The sequence below is a fragment of the Phasianus colchicus genome, chromosome 1 (genome assembly GCF_987193195.1).
Source record: "Phasianus colchicus chromosome 1, bPhaCol1.hap1.1, whole genome shotgun sequence".
NCBI classification, from domain to species: Eukaryota; Metazoa; Chordata; class Aves; order Galliformes; family Phasianidae; genus Phasianus; species Phasianus colchicus.
In genome coordinates, this window is record NC_143436.1 from 173,084,070 (window position 1) to 173,105,404 (window position 21,335).

The 21,335-nt window shown below is 36.1% G+C and overlaps 1 protein-coding gene across 4 annotated transcripts in view; it reads left to right on the forward strand.

Moving 5' to 3' along the window:
- Positions 1 to 21,335, forward strand: part of TRPC4 (transient receptor potential cation channel subfamily C member 4) — a 143,955-nt gene that overhangs the window by 71,571 nt on the left and 51,049 nt on the right. For all 4 annotated transcript variants that reach the window (XM_031615761.2, XM_090132757.1, XM_090132764.1 and 1 more), the window contains one exon: positions 4,482 to 5,000. In XM_031615761.2, the coding sequence (XP_031471621.2) occupies positions 4,482 to 5,000 (519 nt within the window). The remainder of the gene's footprint in view (positions 1 to 4,481; positions 5,001 to 21,335) is intronic.

Genomic DNA, 21,335 nt, shown 5'->3' on the forward strand with positions numbered 1-21,335 from the left:
CCGCAGAGTTAGTGGCTAAGATTTCATTTTGGCTAATCACTCCTTCCATTTTGCTGTGAAACAGATCCTATAATTTAACACAAGTGGGCGGTGGCCTTACATGTCTAGTAATTTGAATTCTTAATATATTTTAAATAAGAATCAATATTTTGATATTCTAAATATACATTAACAATTAATATTTAATTCAGACCCAAAACAATAAACATCACTTGACCTCAGACGTCCTGCCCCATTTCTTTCATCTCTGTTGCTTGTGGACAGATGCCAGAAGAAAAAAAGGAAGAGGAGCATTAAGCATCTGTACAGTATTGAGCTGAACTGTGAGTGTGAAAATGTTAAAGGACGTAATTTGTAAAATTTGTAATGAAATCTTATGTGCTGAACTTACATGGGCAGCATTTCAGGTGTTTAATTAGTATTCAAAGTGTGCATTTTCAAGGAGATACAGTATCTATGAAATTTGAATTTCATTGCACATTTATAGCTTGCTGTGCATTTCATTCAGTCTCTGGGCTCCTGTTAGTTAATTTACAATGTCTTGGAGCAAGGATGAGGGTTTGTGGGTACATCTGTTTCTGACCAAAATTAGATGTAGAAAAAATTAGATGCAGAGGGAGAATTTTGTAAAAAAAAAAAAAAAAAAAAAAGGAAAAACAGTTTACGTTAAGCATTTGGTACTTAATCTCCACATATCTTTTAGCAAATGTAGGGAGTTCAAGGGTAATTAACAAGTTGAATCGTTTTCAGAGAGGCCAGGGAAGCTACCTACAGAAAGCATGAAAATGACAATATAGCAGATGGCTGTTACATGGTGTGTATCACACACACTGCTCTGAAGTGAGGTTTTTCTTGAGCTCATTTTGGCAACTTCCATCCACCTGACTGCTGTTGATGCTCAGTAACTAAGCAACACTCCAGCTGTGCAAGGCACAGCAAGTATCCTGGCATGGGAACAAGAACATTTCCCCATATCTGGGACACCATTGTGAGCCTGCAGTTTGTGCAGAACTGTGAAGATAGTTTCAGCTTTCAGGATAAACAAGATCTACACTCTTCCAGTGATGTGGCAACTTGAAGTTATACCTGTAAATTATATAGAAGTTTATAAGGAACTTAGTGCATTTGAAAGGAGTTGGAGTAGGGAGTTATTTTGAAGTTTTGAAATGTTCATTTTTTTTCAGCTGATAATCTAATAATGTGGAACTAAGGAACAGAAGAAATCAACTAACTAGAGTCTGAATCAGTTAACTATATATGCATAGGGATATCTTGTATGCTGTGGCCTGTACAGAAAGTCAAAGTTCAGTCTTTCCAGGATGTTTGGTTGATTGACAGTTGTAGAGCAATAGTTCTGAACTAATTCATGAGCTTGATAATACACCCTGTAATATTAATTTCCTAATATAATTTTTTACTCCATCAGAGAACATATGTATTCATTTTGCTATCTGTCATGTATATATGTCTTTATAAAGGCATGACTCAAGCAAACTAAATAGGAACTGAACTATCCAAGAAAACGGGTTTCTTTACATAAATTCTGGTCTCCTGCACCTAAAAAAAAGAAAGAAAAGGACATTGGGGTTTTTAAATCTCTCTGTTAGGGTACTGCAGGAATGAAAATTATTATGAGAAATCCAAATGGAGACAAAAACATACCTAGGGTTTCTATTCCTTCTTTTTCCAGAGTGACTATCTATTTCTCTACCTCTAGGACAAAATGTCTCAGACCTGTTTGGCATTAATTTACACCAGATTTCTCTTTCTGTCATAGCAAAGGGACTTCACACTAGCCATAAAGGGAATTTAAACACATATTTAAGATGGCTGTTTCAATTGGTATCTAAAAAATTCTTAGGTATCTAAGTGAGACTGACTCATTCCCAATTACAACAAGCACAGGGGAAACTAATGCAATTAAAAAAACCTCATGTCCCTGAACAATGGAATGTACAGATTTGTGGCATGCTTTCTTTCTTTTCTGATGGTTTTTTTCCTACTCATCCCCATACAGATGTACATAAAAGTACTGCTTTGCTCAGCCCTATAAATAAAGTTGAAATAGGAAAAATAATTCAACAAAAAAGAAGGCAAATATCATTTGACCTTTCTAAGTTTAAGCAGCCTCACAGTTGACATATTAACTCCAACGTGTACCTCGTATTCACACCCCTTCTGAGCCTTGGGGAGTTACAGTCACAGTCAGTGTCTGTAAGACCTAGTAGCTTTCTGTCCTCCCAGGATTTAAGGAAGAATCATATATTTTCTGCAAATGCACTGTCAAAGATTTAGATTGGGTGGCTGATATCATTGAGTGCTGATTATTTGTTTTGGCTTCTTTAAAGGAAATTGTACTTCAGTATTGTGGAAGTAAAATTCTTCATAGGTCTAGTGACTTCAGAGCAAGTACTCATAACTTTAGGGTAGTATGCTTAGGTTGCAGTTAGACTTGATGATCTTTAAGGTCTTTTCCAAACTGAGCAGTTCTGTGATTCTATGATTCTATAAGTTCAGAATGTAAGTTCTTCATTATGCTGCTGATGAGGAAATAATTTGACCTTATTGCTTTGGCATTCTTAATATCTTTGGTTTAAGTGAGAAGGAAATCTTAAAATAGGATGTAAAGGTTCTGAGGTTAAATTCATGATGTAATTAAAATTGCAGTCTCAGGGTCTGCCCTTTAAGCTTAAATGTCATTGTAAGTTAAGGCTGAAATGATTTAATGCACATTTCTATATTTGGGTAAACTGTGATGGAATGAATTCCAAAATGTGTGCATCAGCCTTACAGCCGAGTTTCTTTAAGATGAAATATTTTTACAAACAAGGAGAAAAACAAGCAAGTTTTGAGTTTAAGAATCCCATACACAAGTCAATCACTGTAATACCATGTTGTTTAGAGTTGTGTCTCCGTTAACATTTCAGAAAAGATTGAGGTTAATGACATGTTGCGATAGTTTTCAATTCTGGCAGTGCTGGAAGCAAATATTAGTTTAGGACTGTCAGATAGCACAAAGATAATAACATGCTAAGTGACACAGGCATGCCCTGAACTGTTGCTAAGATTTGGAGCTATGTCTTTTTATCCTTCAGCTTTCTGCCCTTCCAGCTGTTGCCTCTGTGTCTTCCTTGTTACCCAGGCTTGAGGGCTGGGGAACTCACTGGCTGCAGTGGATGATGGCAGAGGCACAACACATCCCTCCCAGAAAACCTTTGTTCAGCCAGATCACCAAAAGCTCACTTCTCCTTATGCAGTCTTTGAGTCACTACTGCCATTTTCATTTTTTTCTAGCCTAAAAAAACACTGATTTATATAGTTGTGATTCAGAGAGCAGGAACAATGCATGTATGTGTGTTCATGTGCTCTCTTTTTTTGTCTGTATAATGTGCAAGTAACAGAGAAGATAAATCTAAAACTAAAATAACTAGTGAGATTTGAGGATTGGAAGTGTCTCATTTTGCTCAGTGACATCACAGATGAGAGAAAACAGATATATACATCAGACAAGTCTATATACTCAGGTGCATATCAAACTCATGAGCTTGGATTAATATTTGTCTTTTCCAAGCTGAAGCAGATTGAGTTTGTACTTGATTGCCAAATGGAGAACAAAAAGTTGTCCATAAATGCTGCTGTCAGCACCATTTTTTTTATTGATATTGACTAATTACACTTATGTGTCGTACTAATCTAATGAGATGTCCTGATATGCAAAATATTTAGAGTCAGATGTTGTAAAGAATAGAAACAAGGTTAAAAATAAACACCTTGCAATGTTTTGTTAAAATGTGGACCACAACAGAAAACTAAATCCACAGTGATGTTTCCTCCCTTGGGACCCTGTGTTACCTCTTGATAACCCCTACTCCTGTTTTCCTATAAGAATACATTTATCTGCACACGTGAATGTATAACTGAGTCTAGTGAAATCTTTTCAGCCAGTACCTTTGTTTCACTACACAGTCCCGTTTGTAACATTCTCCTTCTGCAACTGTATGTTTTCTTTCACACTGATTTGCCCTTTTTATTTTGCAACTCAAGCTTGTTGTATCCTGTTCACTGCTTCCTTCAGAGAATCACAATTATGCCTCCATGGCTCTCTCTTATAAAAGTGAGATTAACCAGTGAGAAATCAGAAAGTATTTCCATCTTTCTCACAGCTCGCGCTTCAACACACCTGACAAGAACATTTGTATCTGACATGTTTGTTTACTTATTTGCACTAACAAATTGCTGCCTGTGGGCTGTTTATGTACAAACAGGTTTTATTAAAAATCAAACTCTCTTTATGCATTTTATTAATTGAAGAGAGGCTATCTTGGCTAATTGAATTGTTATGTTTAAAGGGTTTCCTTCTCTTCTGGCCACAAGCAAAGATCCATCAGTAACAGTACAAGCTGGTAAATTATCCGTAGCATAATTTTCTGTAGCTCTCATTCAATTAAGAAGCCTGTAACAGTTTTTGCCTTTTCTTATAGGTCCCACCAATACTTCTGGACAAGCAGTTTTCAGAATTCACACCAGATATCACACCCATTATTCTGGCTGCTCACACCAACAACTATGAAATCATCAAACTCCTCGTGCAGAAGGGGGTCTCTGTGCCCAGGCCACACGAGGTCCGCTGTAACTGCGTTGAGTGTGTCTCGAGTTCGGATGTGGACAGCCTTCGGCACTCTCGATCTAGGCTCAATATCTACAAGGCTCTGGCGAGCCCATCTTTGATTGCTCTGTCCAGTGAGGATCCTTTCCTTACTGCTTTTCAGCTAAGCTGGGAGCTGCAGGAACTGAGTAAAGTTGAAAATGAATTTAAGTCAGAATACGAGGAACTGTCGCGGCAGTGCAAGCAATTTGCAAAAGATCTTCTGGATCAGACACGGAGTTCCAGGGAATTGGAAATTATTCTTAATTACAGAGACGATAATAGCTTGATAGAAGAACAAAGTGGCAATGATCTTGCAAGATTGAAACTGGCAATTAAGTACCGTCAAAAAGAGGTGAGTGTGCTGGAGAATATTTAAACATATTTAGTAGTAGTAATTTGCTAGATAATAGCCTGAAGCTTATCCTTTTAACTGAGACAAATTCCGCTGTTCTTCTACATGGTCTCTTCTTTCTTTATATTTTTAATTACATATGTTTGAGTAACTCTTATTATAATAATATCAGAATCTGAAATGTTTTTCTGTAGCCTGTATCCAAACAATTTTTTCTGTTACACCTGTATAGACTCTCTCCTGTAGCTGTGCTCTGAGATACTCTTCAATAGGAGGATGAGAAATATGTACAGCATACTTCAAAATAACTTTATGTATTAATTGTGCCTGAAAGGAAAAGGAAGCTATGTGTTTAGATACTTGTAATATAATGTACTTCTCTGGAGATTTCTTCAGAAAGGATCAATGAGTACTATGGATAGACAAGGAAACATAAGCTTAATAGCAATGGGCAACTCCCAAAATTTTAACATTCTTGATGTTTGTTTTCTTCTTCATAAAATTCAAAATAGAATTACCTGAATATTGCTTTCCATAACAGTTAAAAACTCACGAGTATATTTCACAGATACAGTTATTCAACTGATGCCTGCATCTCTTTTAAAGATAGGAATGCAAAAGCAAGAGAATCACAATGGAAAGATGTGTTACAAGGAAAATTCCTCTGAGACTTCCAAAACTTTACTTGATCTCTGCTAGAAATCAAGTTGAAATGTATTTTTCATCTCATTTGGAACTTCCACATTGAAAATGAAACAAAATGTTGAAGTGTAGAAGCAAGAAAAAAAAAAACCAAAACTTTAATAATTAAAAAAGGTTAATTGTTCATATCAGGTATGGTAAATGTTTTTAAATAAAATCTGTGTTGTATTGAACTATTTTATCACTGCTAAATCTCTATTCTGAAAAAATAGAAAAGTATTAATATGTTAAGTATGTGAGAAAGATTTGCAGGAGCAGTAGCTACATATGTAATGACTCTGTTGACCATTTAAAATATAATTAGCAGTGTTAAGATATCATGAAAACAGGGACCTACTGAAGTACCAATGCAAAAAATACCTGAATTGTTCTCTGATCTCATAGTAAGTAATCTAATGTCTATTTTTTTTCTTTCTGGAAATGTACTGCATCATTATATAATTGTTTGTCTAATGTTTTAGGTAATAAATTCTCTGCCTTTGTAAATTATTTTCAGATGCTGCAGTTCCAGACTTTCCTTGCAGTAACTATTTTTTGATTGCTTGAAATGGGAATTTTGTATTAAAATGCATGATCCTATAATCATTTAAGAAATTCTGGTTTGATTAAACAGCTAGAATACAAAAATCTGATAGGTACAAAGCTTGAATTTTCGTAAGTTGAGATACAGACAGTCAGAGACATCTGTTCAGGGAAAATGATTTTTATATTTGCCTTTGATTCCCATGCCTAATTAAATTGCAGTATTACAGCTGATTACACTTTATTGATTCTGTGTAATAGCAAACATTAAAGCAATACTGTTTTTTCATATTTTACATACATTCTTCATTTCTATAAATATTTCCCACTATTCCTCCCCTTTGAGTCTCTCTGAAGTAAAATCAGATTTTATTAGATTCTTTAGCTGTGCTCCTTAATATATTTGCTACTAGATTCTGAAGTATTTGCAGGTGTTAATGATTAGTTGTTTTTTTTTCCCTGATGATTAAAACAGTATTTCTGGCAAATCAGGCACAAAGGCCAAGAAGCTTACTTTGGGCATAACAAATACTTGGATTCTAGCTACACTGGTAGATACAGATCATAATTAAATTAGGTCAGATAGGTATTTCAGTTTCTGGTGTTAAGGATTTTACAAGATGTCACAAGAGGTACCAAATCCAGCAGGCTTCAGGGCTGGGGAGTCTTTCAGCCTGGTTCCTTTAGGCCAGCCTGTGGTGGTATCTAGAGAACCCACGGTCTCTAGCATACTGATCTACTACTGATACTATAGAGGACTGGACTGCTTTCTCCTCTCCATTTTGTCATGTTTCTTCCTTGATCCTTCCCTTTAGCCCTTTCCATAAACATCTTGTAATAAAGTTTATGTAATTCTAGAAGTTTCTTCTGATACTCCATAATTAGTTTTGCAGTTTCATGAAGCCTGTAACTCTCGTGGTGATATTTTTCCCCCCTTATGGTCTGTTGCAAAGCTGTTTGACCCTTCTCAAAGTAGTTGCATCCAGTCCTTTAATGGCCCATTCATCCGAGTCCTGGTCTTCATCATTGCCTCCACTGTCCTCTGGTTTCTGTGCTTCTGTGCTGACTTTGTTGTTTTCCTTTTTATTTTCTATTTCTGTTATATTGATTAACCTTTAACCAGGTAATTTACTGTTTCAGATGCTCTCACATTTCATAATTCCTTACATGCTTGATTACCAGCAGAAGAGGAAATTCATAAAGTTTATTTGAAAATGGCAAGAAAAATATGTGGGATAGATTTTAAATGTACTATTAATATATATAGATATATTATCTAATTTGCTTAAAAATGCAAATTTGTCTTCCTCTGCCCTATATATTTCAACCACCAAGAGTCAGCTCCCCACCAAACACATTCCTACTTTAACAGGAGCAATCATGGATTTAACTTTATTAATTGGAGGAAAGAGAAGCTTTAATATTTTTCCTCCCCTGTTTTCCTTTTTCTTTCTCCTCTCCTCTATTTTCTTTTTATTTTCCTTTGTTGTTGTTGTTTGTTTGCTTGTTGTTTTTTGTTGTTGTTGTTTATTTTCTTTTGGATAGTAAAATTCCACATTATGGTAACGTATTAGGGTTGAGGTCAGAGATCCGTGAATGAACAGGTCTGATTGTTCAGAACATCCAGTCTAAGTCCAAGAAATGTGACTCAAAATAACAAAATAATTTAGCATGAGGAAAACTGTTCTAGAAATGTGCCACATTGTTCAGGAGTCAGAGTTCCCTTTTTTTTTCTTTCAAATTTCAACTTAGCGTACAAATTATAAGCAGTAATTCCTCTTGGCCTTAATAAGCATGCAAGCATGGTGATTGTTAGAACTCAGTATCGTAAAGGACTGCAGTAGGCTTTCAATAATATAACTTTGTTTAAACCAGACACTAGACTGGGTAGGAACATCAGATTGAGAGATATTGTGGGAAAAGCAGATAATTGAATGATAAAGAATTTTTCTGGTGTGAAGAGAAGAAAATTGGCAAATATGAGAAAACTCCAGCTGGGAGTTGTTGCGGAGCTTCCAAAATGATGTAGTGTTTGATCAAATATAGATATGGAATTATCTTGTAATGAACAAAGATCATTAAAGTTGAAGTAATTAAGCACTGTTCAGTGTAGTGACCTACAAGCCCATGGTACCACCTTTGTATTATCATCTATGGAAATCAAGAAAGCATGCACATTCAGAAAGTTAACTGATAAAGCCAATTACTTTGTTAATAAATAATAAATGAAAAAAAAATGTACCAAGTTTACACTGTGGAATGATATCTGCAGGACTGTTAAGAATATCCTCACAGAGTCACGTGGCAGACTTAGGGAGTATCTGTCAGCACTTATGTGTACTTACCTGCAATTTTAGCATAGCATGTGGGACAGAACACCCAAGGTACAACATTTTTTCTTTTAATTTTGCACCACTGGTGCTGTTTGCTTGTAAGAAAAGAAGAGTTGCTAATGCTTTTGATGCCACTCTCTCCCATTTCCCAATCTACAATTGTCAGCAAGTACAAGAGATTCCCTGATACCACCACTCTACATTGGGCACTTACTCTGTGCTGCATAATAATATCTAGACTAAAGGAGAGTTTAATTTTGTAAAGGCTGTCACTTACGTTTCTCTGTGAACAGTGAGAAATAGTTTCCTGTTTTCCTGAAATAAATAAAAATATTGCCCGATTCGACTGTGGTTTCATTCAAGTACATAGAAGGAATATCCCCAGTTTTGTGTATGATTCACAAGCAGAAGCTATTCTCAGATGTCACGTATGACTCATATGTCACTCTGAGTTCAAGCAGATTGTAAACCATGGTGCAAAAATGCAATTAAACATTGGAGAATAGTGCAGTCTATAATAAGATGTAGAGCCACTCATCCTTGCTGCTGATTGTGGAGTGGGTGTTGTGTCTTACATATTCAGACTATGTACTAAAGAAATCTCAGCAAAACCACATTGTCTGCCACTATTCAATTAGCTTGTTTTAACTGTGGTTCTGCTTAGATATTATACATGTATCTACACAAATTGGAAGAAACGTTTACTACAGTGCCTACTAATTGTCAACCATATCTGAAATGAAGAACACGAGTATTAATAGGCTCTACTCTCTATATTCTAGTTTCATAAGAACTATTTTTAGGGCAACATAAAAAATTGTATGCGTAATTTATCTCTCTGTTTAGCCTGGCCTACCTCATACTAACTGGCCACTGTCATTTAAGACATAGTTGTATGAGTTCAGAAACAGTAGCAAGCTATGGTTGCCATTATTGGCAGTGCTATCTCATTTTGCTTTGCTATCAGACATTTGGTTATCAACCCAGAGAAAAAGAGAAATGTTAATTATATTGCTTCACTTTTCAAAAGGATGGAGACTACCTGTTCTGTTTTGTTATATTTTGTTTGCTCTTTTTCCCATTTTTAGTTTACCACGATCATCTTTCTCTTCCTCTGTAAGTAGTAAGCAAAAGACCTTCTTCAGCCTTGGCTTTTAGAATACCAGTCATTTGAGGAAAGAAATTTTAAAACATTAATCTACTAGAAATGGGTAAAAAACATGTTTGCAAATGCCATTTTTCCCGAGACCAAGTATGAGACCTTAAAGGCACCTTGTCTTCTTGATGGCATCACTGTTTTTATACAAAAATATGGATTTTCATACAATACTTATTATGGAGGAACATCAGTTCTGCAGTAGAAGAATAAGTAAGAAATAAAAAGCAATGGTGTAAAGTGAAGGCTGAGCTTTCACATGTGAGGTGAGGAAATAACAAAAGTGACAGCAGAATTTTTAAAGAATAGGAATGGACATTTCTTCTGATCTTGAATTATTTTGTAAAGGTTTGATTTAAAACATAGAACAGTTGCTAAATTTCCATTTCTCTTTCCAGTACATTTCTTTAGAGCTGAAATGTTGATTTTTACCAAAAATTTGGCTACCTAACTTCAAAAACTTTCCAAAATGCCTATTGCCAATCTTCTAGAAGTTTCCAGTTTGCAGGGCAGGCTTATTTCTGATCCACTGGAGTAACTGGTACCTGCAGAGCCTGAACTGGCAAAGGAGAAAGAGGGAAAAAGACAGTGGATTTTACCAATTAGCATGGTTAAAGACCATGCTCTAGATTAAAAAGAGTAGAGACTTTAATAATGAGATTTTTATGGAAATTATTTATTGGAAATCAGCTTCAAACTATCTTGCACATTTATTTCCAGACAGACAAGAAATAAGATTGACACTCCCACAAATGAAAAATAAAATATACCTTATGGGTCAACTGTTTATAACATAAACATATAAGTTAAAATGCACACAAAAGGTTACTGATATAACCAATATCTCTAGGTTATTAATTGATTAATTAATTCTTAAGTATAGTAATGTGGTAGTTATATTTCATGGATTTATTCTTGTTTTCTAGGAAAATGAGGAAGCAAGACTGGAAAAAAAAAAAAAAAAAAAAGATTTGCTTAAAAATGCCATTTTAGCATTCCATGCTAAAAATGTGCATTCCTCATCAGTTTTCTATATAAAATAAAGTTCCGCTGAAAGGTACTATGTAAAATACAGTCCCACTGAAATGTTAATGTTTCACAATAGTGTCACAAATTCAGTGAAATTTTCAACGAAAACATGTCAAGTCATTCCAAATCTATTATTTCATGCTGATGCCTAAACACTTTATTTCAATAAAATAAAGCTTTTTGTTTTACTGTAGATTCTTCTTCAATTGCACTTTAATGTTTTTGACAGAGTACTATTGATACCTAATATCAAATCATTTTATTGTACAAAGCAGTATACATATGATACAAAGCAAAAATTATCCCTTATCACAATTAAGCTTTTCAACAATGACTAGATTAAAAAAAAAATAAATGTGAAAGTACTAAAATAAAATGGCATCTCCTATGTAGTGTGTCCTAATTGTTTAAACTGTCATTCTTCTGGAAACTTTGGCTTTTATTCTGATATGGAATATCAAATATGTCTGAAAATGCTGGAAATTTCCATACAGTTCATCTGGCAGCTATGCATTGTGGAAATCTGACTCAGTGAATTTTCCTTTTGAATCACAGATTGATTTTGAGTGATTTTAGTAGCCATTATAATGAATTTCTGTTAAGATTCTTTGATATATAAAATCCTGAATTATTGACTGTGTGATGAGGAATGACTTTGGAGACACAATATCTAAGAATTACCTTATGTTTAAAGAAAAAATAGTAAGAAAGGTAAACGGAAACACAGGAACTACGTGTTAGCCAGTCACTGCAGCTATGTGATTATTTGTCAAAAGACTGGAAAGGTGAAGTCAGAAGTCTTCATGAAAAGGAAAATAGCAAAACCCCACAAAGCACTGACTCTGATAATATTTGGACATTTTTAACACAAAAGGAAGAGTGTTTAGTCTATGAATCCTGTAACTGAAAGGAGTGATGTATGCAGGTTTGAGTAGATGTCTCCAAAAGACCAGTTTCTGCAGACACCCAGCCGTAGTATTCCAAAAGTTTGATAAACAGTTTGCCAGGTATTCTAAAGCAGGTCATATGTTTGCTTTGTAAATCATGTAAAAGTCTCTGTGTTTATAGATAAAGACTCCTCAGATTGTTAAATAGCATAAATTACGAAAGTAGCTTATCTATCTATCACATATGCTTAAAGTCTTACTCTAATTAGTTATCTGTTACATCAGAACCCAGTGAAAGCTGTGGTTGTTGCTGTTAGGAAAAAAAAGTTCTTTAATCATAGAGTGGGAGCACATCTGTTTAAGATGGGTATTTAATTTTGCCTACATTTCAAACATGCAGTGAAGCAATTCTCCTAAAGTGAGTATGAAAATTCCTTACATAGTCAAAAGAGAGTGGTACACACACAGGGAAATCCTGCCTGCTCAAGATAAGATGTCTAAGTTGACTGTGGAGACATCTCTGCTCCCTTGGCTGGGTAAGAAAACAGGAAACTTCAATTAGAAGAATTATTTCATGAGCCATTGAAAATATAGATGCAAGTTAGATACTTTATTGCATCAACTGTAGGTTTTATCCTGTGTTAATGGAGATTTTAGATTCAGAAGGCTAGAGACCACATAAGGGGAAAGGAATTTCTGCACTAACTTTTTAATGATGTCTCCAAAGGCAGCAGTAACCTTTGAATTCTATATGCTGCACACAATTCCAGTCATTTCATCAAAGTTCTAGTTAAACTATTCATGAACTGACACCAATGTCTTATTATTTTGAACACCTGGTAGAAATACTTAACCCAAGGAGACTTTCTGGTAATGAAGTACAGTGGCAGTCTCTCATTGCTGTTCCTTTTTTGCATCTTCCTTAAAAGAAACATTGCTGTGATGTCTGCACAAAGCAAAAGCAAGCAGTAGTGCATATCCCTAACTAGCAGTGCACAGCCTTTCTGTTAGGATGTGACTGGCAGCAACAGAAATTGGCTTTTTTTGTTTGAAGGAGTCACTATTAATGCACCAACAAACTTCCCTAGAGACCTGGGATACATTTAGCCCAAGGAACTTCTTGTTCATACTTAAAGCCATAAAGTTTTCATTTTACAAGCAAATTTTGAGAGAAAAATTCTCTGACGTGGTGGATAAATACAGTAGCACTATATTTTATTTGGAATGTAAACGTGTTTTACAGTCCTCTTTTCTCCCTCCTTCCCTCCTGCCATGTGCTTGCTGGTTGTCTGGTTGTTCTTCAGCAGCCCCAGCAGGAGCACTCGTCACACAGGATGATTAGTTTTGCTGAGTGATGAGCACCAAAGTGAACTGTGGAGGAATCTGCTTCTGCTGGCTGCCTCCACTCCTCCCACCATCTCCATCAGTCCTTCCTAAATGCTACCACCTCTCCCTAGTGCAGCAACCCCTTTGTGCTCCCTCCTCCTACTGCTGTAGCATACCATCAGCTATGTTTCACTCTAGTCCTCACTGCAAAGTCCAGTACTTTCAGATAGTTCATGTTACATCAACTGTTAACACCTGCTCTAGTAGCAAGAAGAAATCACGTGGGCATCTATCTCAAAAAGGAGTATTTAACTCCATTCTCATTTTTTTCTGTTTCTTTGCTCCCAGGATGCTCTTAAGCAACCCTTCATCTCTCATGTGTCATGTAGGATTCTGTCACACAGAGCTGTCCAGTATCTAGCCTTTCTGTGTCTTTGCTAGGAGCAATTGAGCTAAGATTAAGTAACTGCTTAACAGGCACATTTGAACAGTCAGATGGATGAAAATTCTGCACATTGTCGCAGAGGGATATTTTCCCCTGCTTCACAAATCTCCCTCCATTAAGATAAATGTTTATTGAATAAAACAAGACAAGAAAAGCAAACTTATGTTAGGCACATCTGCTTGTTCTTTTCATCAACCTTCCTTATGCTCCATCAGGTATCCACAGAGCATTTCTCTCTTCCCTTCTGAGGCCTGATTTTTACTGTAAGTCTTAACAATCAAGCTTAAAATATTCATTCATTGCCTCCATGAATATATGCATCCATTATCAAAGATAAGATTTATGATTAAAAAAAAAAATCCAGTAATACTGAGTTCATTCAAGTCTGAGAAGAGATCAGTACTTTCCAGTAGAGAATAATCTGAACTTTACAGCCCCAGGAATTAAAATAGAAAAAATGACAAAGAGGTATTCAATATGACACTGGTATGAAAAATAAAATCTTATGTTTGTGAAAGTCATGTAAATCTCAAGCATGACTGGTGACATTTGAAATTCTAGGGAATTTTGAGTACTGAAAACAAAATGTTCCCACAAAACTATTAAAAAGTCCTCCTTAAAGGGGTGCTTGGCATCCTTCTGAAAAAAATGGGATGCCATTCCTCTTCAATCCATTCCCTTTTTATCATATCATTCTCAGACCATATCTTTCACATGGTCCAGCAGTGGGCATTCTACCCATGTACTCTAACCCAAGAATTGAAAAATTCAGATGATTACTGTAAGTATCACAAGAAAGGTAAAATAGCCAGCAGTCTGTTGATGTTTATTTGAACTTTGAACTCTCACAATCATTTCAAGATTAGTCCAGATATTAGAATAGCTTTCAGATAATTGTTTAGATTGAATGAGTCAGCTGAGAAATGTAGGAAAATCTTCGTTGGATGCCTAAAATATACCTGGAGACTCTAATTATATGTCCTTTCTCCTACTTACAGGTACACTCCAGGAATTTCAATATTCTTACCCATTTCTTCTTCATCTTCTGTTCTTTTTCTTTCCCCTAACATTCTCTCTCTTTTCTTACTCAATTGTAGAGATTTCTGCATTTTCATTGCTGTAATGAAAAAAAATGCAGGGCTGATATTACTGTAAATACTCCTGGGTCCCATTCACTTCAGCTATTTTTGCCAACCATACAAGTGGTTACACATCCATGGCAGAGGGAAGTACTGTCATCAGTGAATATAAAGCATAACCACTTTTTGTTTTACTTCCATGTTACTTTATCTTTACTTGTAATTTCACTTGCATTTATATAATGCTAGATTTCAGAGCCTGACACAATTTGAAACAAGTGCAAAGGTGTATTGAAATAAAATAAGAAGAGGAGAGAAGTGAAAGCACGTTACTTTTCAATGCCATTTTCCTTTTACAGTTCATTTGTCCTGACAGTAAGTGAAGTAGACCATTTAGAAAGTATGTGCTGCAAGTTGCTCTGCAGACATACTCAGGAACTGGTCTGTTTATCTAATATGTAAGTGCTTTTGAATTCTTTCTTTTTCTTTTAGCCTATGCTTAGCAAACCCAGGACAAAGAACTGAGATTGCAGACATCCTATCTTTTACACTTCACATTAAGTGTGTCAGGGACTCAACCGATTAATAGTTGTCATTTTAACAACAACTCTTTTTTCCTGTATCATGTATCTCAGACTTGTGAAGATCTCTTGGATACATTTGAGATTGTCAAAAGGTACAAGATATAAGGGAATGAGAACTCTAAACAGTCTACATATTATTGTTTATAGGTGGACTCTGTGTGTAAACTTCTGCTACGGTACCTAAATTAAGCTCAACAAGTCCTAGAGAATTATTCAGCACTGGAGATCAGTTTATTTTCCTAAACATGTGTCTAGCACTGTCTGAGAAAAATTAAGCTATAATCAGAGATGGTAGATGTGCTGCAATTGCTGTAGCGGATACATACCCTTCCCGAGAAATAAGTAGAGGCCAGAAAACTTTAGAACATTCAGAATAGCACTAGATATCTGTGTTTATATAGGTAATTGAATTGTAGCTCCATGTGTGAGATGAATTTCTTCTAGGATCCATTTTCTGTATTAACTGTATAATCACTAATGATGGGAACTTAAATAGCATTAAGGCTTGCTACCGATATGTACCTAAATTTGGGTATTTCATTCTCAAAGTGGATCCCTAGTCTATGGTAATCATTCGTGGAAAGTAACAGGCACTTCCAGAATCTTATTCTATTCATTTAATCTAAAATGAGATTATTTCCCCTTTTCTCCCAAATGGTTGGTGAAGAGAAGTCCAGATAACTATCTTAAACCATGTTTTCTATAGCTAAATGTAAAATGGAATTAATTTTATTTTTTCAGTTCAGTTCAGTTTTGCACATTCTAATGTTATCTGGAAAGCTGTAGTGATATAATACGAAGAAAAACACCTTCTGATATCATCACTGTCTGCTGTTACTTGCCCCTTAGTTTCACATATAAGAGCATGTTGACAATGTTTCTTAGGGAACATCAAATCACACAGTTGTGTGGATCCAAAGATCCTTTCTTTGGATATCCAATTATGCATTGTCACTTATCACTAGTCTTGACCATCCCCATACAACTTTGTGTCCATTCTACACGGGCTGCTTTTCCTATCCTCTGCATATATGACTGAATTGCATCTTAGTACGGCTAAGTTGTGATGTTTTTTTGCCTTTTATCCCCCAAGACTAAGAATCCATCAGTATTTACATTCAGATCTTTTTTGTTGCATTCCTTGCTTAAATTCTGTGACCTCTGTGGTACTTCCACATAGGGTGTTTCATTTTTTTTTTTTTCCTTTCTGCTTTAATTCAGGCCCTGCTATTTTAATTCTATTCTCTTTTAGTTATTGTAGTCATACAAGATACTTCTGGAGAAAGATGCAGAAACTAGACATTTTGGGGAAATATTTTTTAAAAAGTGAGAGCTCTTTTGTCAGAGAGAGAATAGGCTCAGTGTAGCTTCAACATTTGCAAACAAGAATGATAAGGAAATATTTTTATAGAACGTTTTTAAGAATAGAGGAAAACCAAAGATAAATGCGTATGAAATGAAGAGAAATGAATCAGGAGCTGAACATCTTCTAGCATGTTGTTTATTACATCATATCATGCATTTTTTTTTTTTCTCTGAATGTGTTTCTGTGTAAAAAAATGTGAGCATCCTTATCATTTGTAGGAGTGAGATGACTCTTGCAGATCTTCAGTAAGCAGAAACTGCTGGAAGTCTACAAAGTGCAGTGTACCTATGTTCTGTTTCTCAAGTACAGGATCTAGCTTATTATTTTTTTAGGTAAATGAAGAAGAAAAGGAAACGTTTTACACAGCCTGCTGTGAAAAAAGATAATAATATTTAATTAGTAAGGTAATGTATTCTTTTAAATTAGAGATTGTTCTAAACAGCTAGCCTTAACGGCTTCATTAGCAGCCTTGTTAGGGTTCACAAAAAGACATGATTCAGTTATGCAGCATTTGACAGCCAGGCTGAAAGTGTTAAGGAAAGTAAAAAATGTTTGCCATGTTATTAATAAAATTAGTTCAAGGCTTGGACTCTGAGTTTTGTGGGGGTTTTTTTTTGTTTGTTTTTTGTTTGTTTTTTGTTTTTTGTTTTTTTTTGTCCTTTTAATAGCATGCAGTGCTATTTTAATAGCTGTTCTAGCAGTGCATTGGTGCTATGGGGTCCTGAGATATTCTACATAACTTTGAGTATTTAACTAAGGCACCTGTCAGACTCAGCCTAATATCCCTTCATATTTGATAGGAAGAGATAGACATCTCCAGACAGCAACTCAGAATTTTTACAAACAAAATCATTCTTGGCACCACCTGCAGTCCTTCCACTGATTGCAGAGGTGACATGGGATAACTGGATGTGTTATACAAGGCAAAGAGAAGGTAAAATTCTTTCAGAACAACATAGCATGTAGATACAATTTCGGAAGGTAAAGAACAGGAGCCTTAAGCTAATTTTGTGAAAGTCTTGATATTCTCTTCTGAGACCCTTAAGCTGAGATGGATGAACCTTGAGGGCCTGTCTACTGGAATATGTTTGGCAGCCAAAGATGTGGCTTCCCTTCTGATACACCATGAGTTCTATATTAAGCAGAAAATTTCAGAGAGAAATTGAGTTTCTCACAGAGACTCATGTTGTTTATATGCATTCACCTGTTTAGATCTCAGTTTAGAATTCTTTGTGGGGGAAAAGCTTGGACATGGAAAATGTTTGCCTCTCTTGAGGGAAAAGTCTCACTCATGCTGTTTGCACAGCTTGTCTTTGGGCTACAGAATGGGTCAAACAGTCTTGAATTGACTCTTCCTAAACAATATTAATTATTTCAAGGTTAGATGAAAATTTTTGCAGGAGATAACTACTTTTGGAGCTATGACAGCCTGCAAGACTACTTTATGTGGAACCATTTCTTCATCATTATTTTCAAAGCTGGAAACCTGTAGTGAGTTTGTTCAAAACCAAAGTAAAACTCTTGAAATAAAAAGAAAAAAATTTATATATGCACTACATGTGGTCCTATTCTCAATATAAATATGTTAGTCAAATCACATGAAAGGTTAAATAGCATAATCACACTTGACTGAAGAGAGGTTACTGTCTTATCCATTAAAGAAAATTAAGTCTTCCTAACCTGATTCTGAAAAGTGCTCTTTGCTCTGTACTAAACCCTGGCAAAATTTGCTAGGAGTAAGAGGACATTTTATTTTCTGTGAAAGATCTTTTCAAGTCTCATCATTGCAACTTATTGTGTGCAAATAATGGTAAAATAAAACTTTGTCAGTACTTAAAATTATGTTGATTTGAAGTTGGCTTGCTTCTGAGTTCAAACATTCAAGTGAAATTTTACAATCAGAATATACGTATTTTGTTGGATGCTAATTATATTTGTGGCTGAAGATAGGTCCTTTACTTCAATTTTAGTAAGACTTGAACAACATCACTTTGTACTGTATTATTATATCCAAGTCAGACATCGGGATTTTGCTGTGTGGACTGACTAGCAAGATAGGTAAAAAAAATGGATTGAGTAATCAAGATCAGAGATTTGTGGTTGTTGTGTCATAGACAAGTAAAAAAGACAAGTAAAAGCTGCATTGCTGCAGGGTTCTGTACTGGCCTGTAGCCTGCTTAGCAGGTGTATCAGTGCCCATTCCTGGAAGTGTTCAAGGCTAGGTTGGATGGGGCCCTGGGCAGCCTAGTCTAGTATTAAATGTGGATGTTGGTGATCCTGCCTGTGGTGGAAGGGTTGGAGCTTCATGATTATTGAGGTCCCTTCCAACCGAGGCCTTCTGTGATTCTGTGATCAGTGATCTGAAGAAGATGGAACTCACTCTTGAAAAGTTTTCAGGTGACACCAAATTAGAGTGACCAGCTGATACTCTCTAGGACAGGGCTGACAGGAGGCCAAGAAAATTCCATCAGGACAAATCAAGTCCTGAATTGGGGAAGGAAGAAGCCCCTGCGGCGACACAGGCTGGGGTCTGCCTGCCTGACAGCTTTGCAGAAAAGAAGCTGGAGGTGTGAACAAAATGAACAAAATGCTGGACAAAAGTCCTTCTGAGTTCCCTTCCAACCTGAATTATCCTATGATCCAATGACAGGAACTGAGGTGTCATATGCATAGAGGCCAGTGTGCTTGGAAGTGTCTATGAACCTGTCATCCAAAGTACAGAGAATGACAGATACTCTCTCTCATGCTTTGGTATTAAGAATTCTGGCCATGTGAGTCTTTCTCATACATTTACCAATACATGCCCTGACATATCAGCTGAAGGCATAAAGAGGGGAGCATTTTTTATCTTTTTAATTCTTATTAACTTTTAATGGTACATACATAATTTTTCTGTTATTAATATTGTAGCAGTACTCTAAGGATATTTAACTTTACATATAATTCAGTGCATTTGAAATAACCAAGCAATATGAATTCTCAAATGATACACCAAGGAGATAAGTAGATGGATGAATTGGTAGAAAAGTATTTATCACATCAGAAGGTAGAATATGAAAGTGTTCAGTTTACAGATGTTTTTTCCCTGTGGATGAAACACAAGTATTTCATATTAGGAATAAAAGTAGTAACAAAATATATTAAGGAAAAGAATCAGTTGTATATACTCTTCCTCAACTGCTTAAAAATGATCATCATATCACCTCAAAATACTTAGGAGAAAATCATTATCTTGTAATTTTCAAAGAGAAAATTAAGGCAACAAATTTCCCTTGTTTTCTGCTTTCCCTCTTTCACATTACTATTAATGCAAATTGGCCATAGTTGTAACACTGCCGATACACGTATTCTGCCAATGCAATTGCTCTCTCAGCTGTGGGTCCCTTGACTTCTATTCTCCTTGAAGTTCCATGGATGAGCTTAGGTTTGTAGTAGGGTCAGTACTGCAGAAAAAGAAAAATATTTCCTTAAACACTGAGATGCATCTGCCATCCAGTCTTCTTATCAAAACAGCAGGTAAGTTTTTGTGTTTGTAAGCTGTCAAAGTCAAAGAATTTAAGGTATTTTGTGCCAGATCCCTTACTGAAGTTTTTAAAAATATCCCACAAAAAATACAAAAACCCCACCCCACCCCAAAACAAAACAAACAAAAAAAACCAACCCCACCTGTTGTTATGCTAACTTTGAAGCTCTAAAATGAAGCACTAAAGGAACTTGCAGTTAAAATTTAAGTGCTGTTGCTGTTCCCCCGCACATTTAAGATGTAATTTAGTTGGCGTTATAGTTTAATAGTATGGATAGTTTTGGCTGACATCCTCTCTGCCTTTCACTGAAGTGTTTGGCTGTTGAAGAAGTTTTGCTGTATTGATGGAAGCTGAAAATAGAATGACTACATTTGCCAGGGTTGGAGCTGACAGGAGCAGTGGGGAGGCTCATCATTACCATCACCTCAGCAAGGTTGTATTTAGGGAGTGAATTTGAGAATATAGGATGGTAAAGAAGTTTTGTTTCTGTGATTAGTGTATGTGATGCAATTACCTTTAAGCCTTTACAGCTACAGGGTCGATATTGGGGAGAAGATCAGAAGATGGAGAGAGAGAGAAGAGATAGAATAGATACAAAGAGGTGATAACAGCTCAAAAGACATAATCTAGTCAATCTATGGTTCTAGACAGAAGTCCTCCAGTTAGTTGATTTTCTAAATTCCGCCTGGACCAGCTGGTGACTGGTCTCTGGTGATGTTCCCCAGGAGTTGGTAGTGCAGCTAACCATGACTAATATCTTCATTGATGATCTGGACAAGGGGATTGAGTGCATCCTCAGTAAGCTTGCAGATGACACCAAGCTGGGGTGAAGTATCAATCTGCCTGAGTGTAGTAAGGCCCTTCAGAGTGATCTGGACAGGCTGCATAGCTGGGCTGATGCCAGTGGAATGAAATTCAACAGGTCCAAGTGCCAGGTCCTGCACTTAGACCACAACAATCCCAGGCAGCGCTACATACTTGGGACAGATAGGCTGGAAAGTTTTGTGGAGGAAAAAGATCTGGGAATGTTAACTGACAGCCAGCTGAACATGAGACAACAGTGTGGCCCGTTTGCCAAGATGGTCATCGGCATTCTGGCTTGTATCAGAAATTGTGCATCCAGTTGGAGCAGGAAAGTGATCACCTCCCTATACTCAGCATGAAGGGGCTGCATCTTGAGTACTGAGTTCAATTTTGGGCCCCTTACTACAAGAAAGACATTGAGACATCAAGGCCCTGGAACATGTCCAGAGAAAGGCAACAAAGCTGTAAAGATTGTGGAGAATAAGTCTTATGAGGAGTGGCTGAAGGAACTGGAATTGTTCAGTCTGGAGAAAAGGAAGTTCAGGGGAGATCTCATCACTCTCTACAGCTACCTGGAA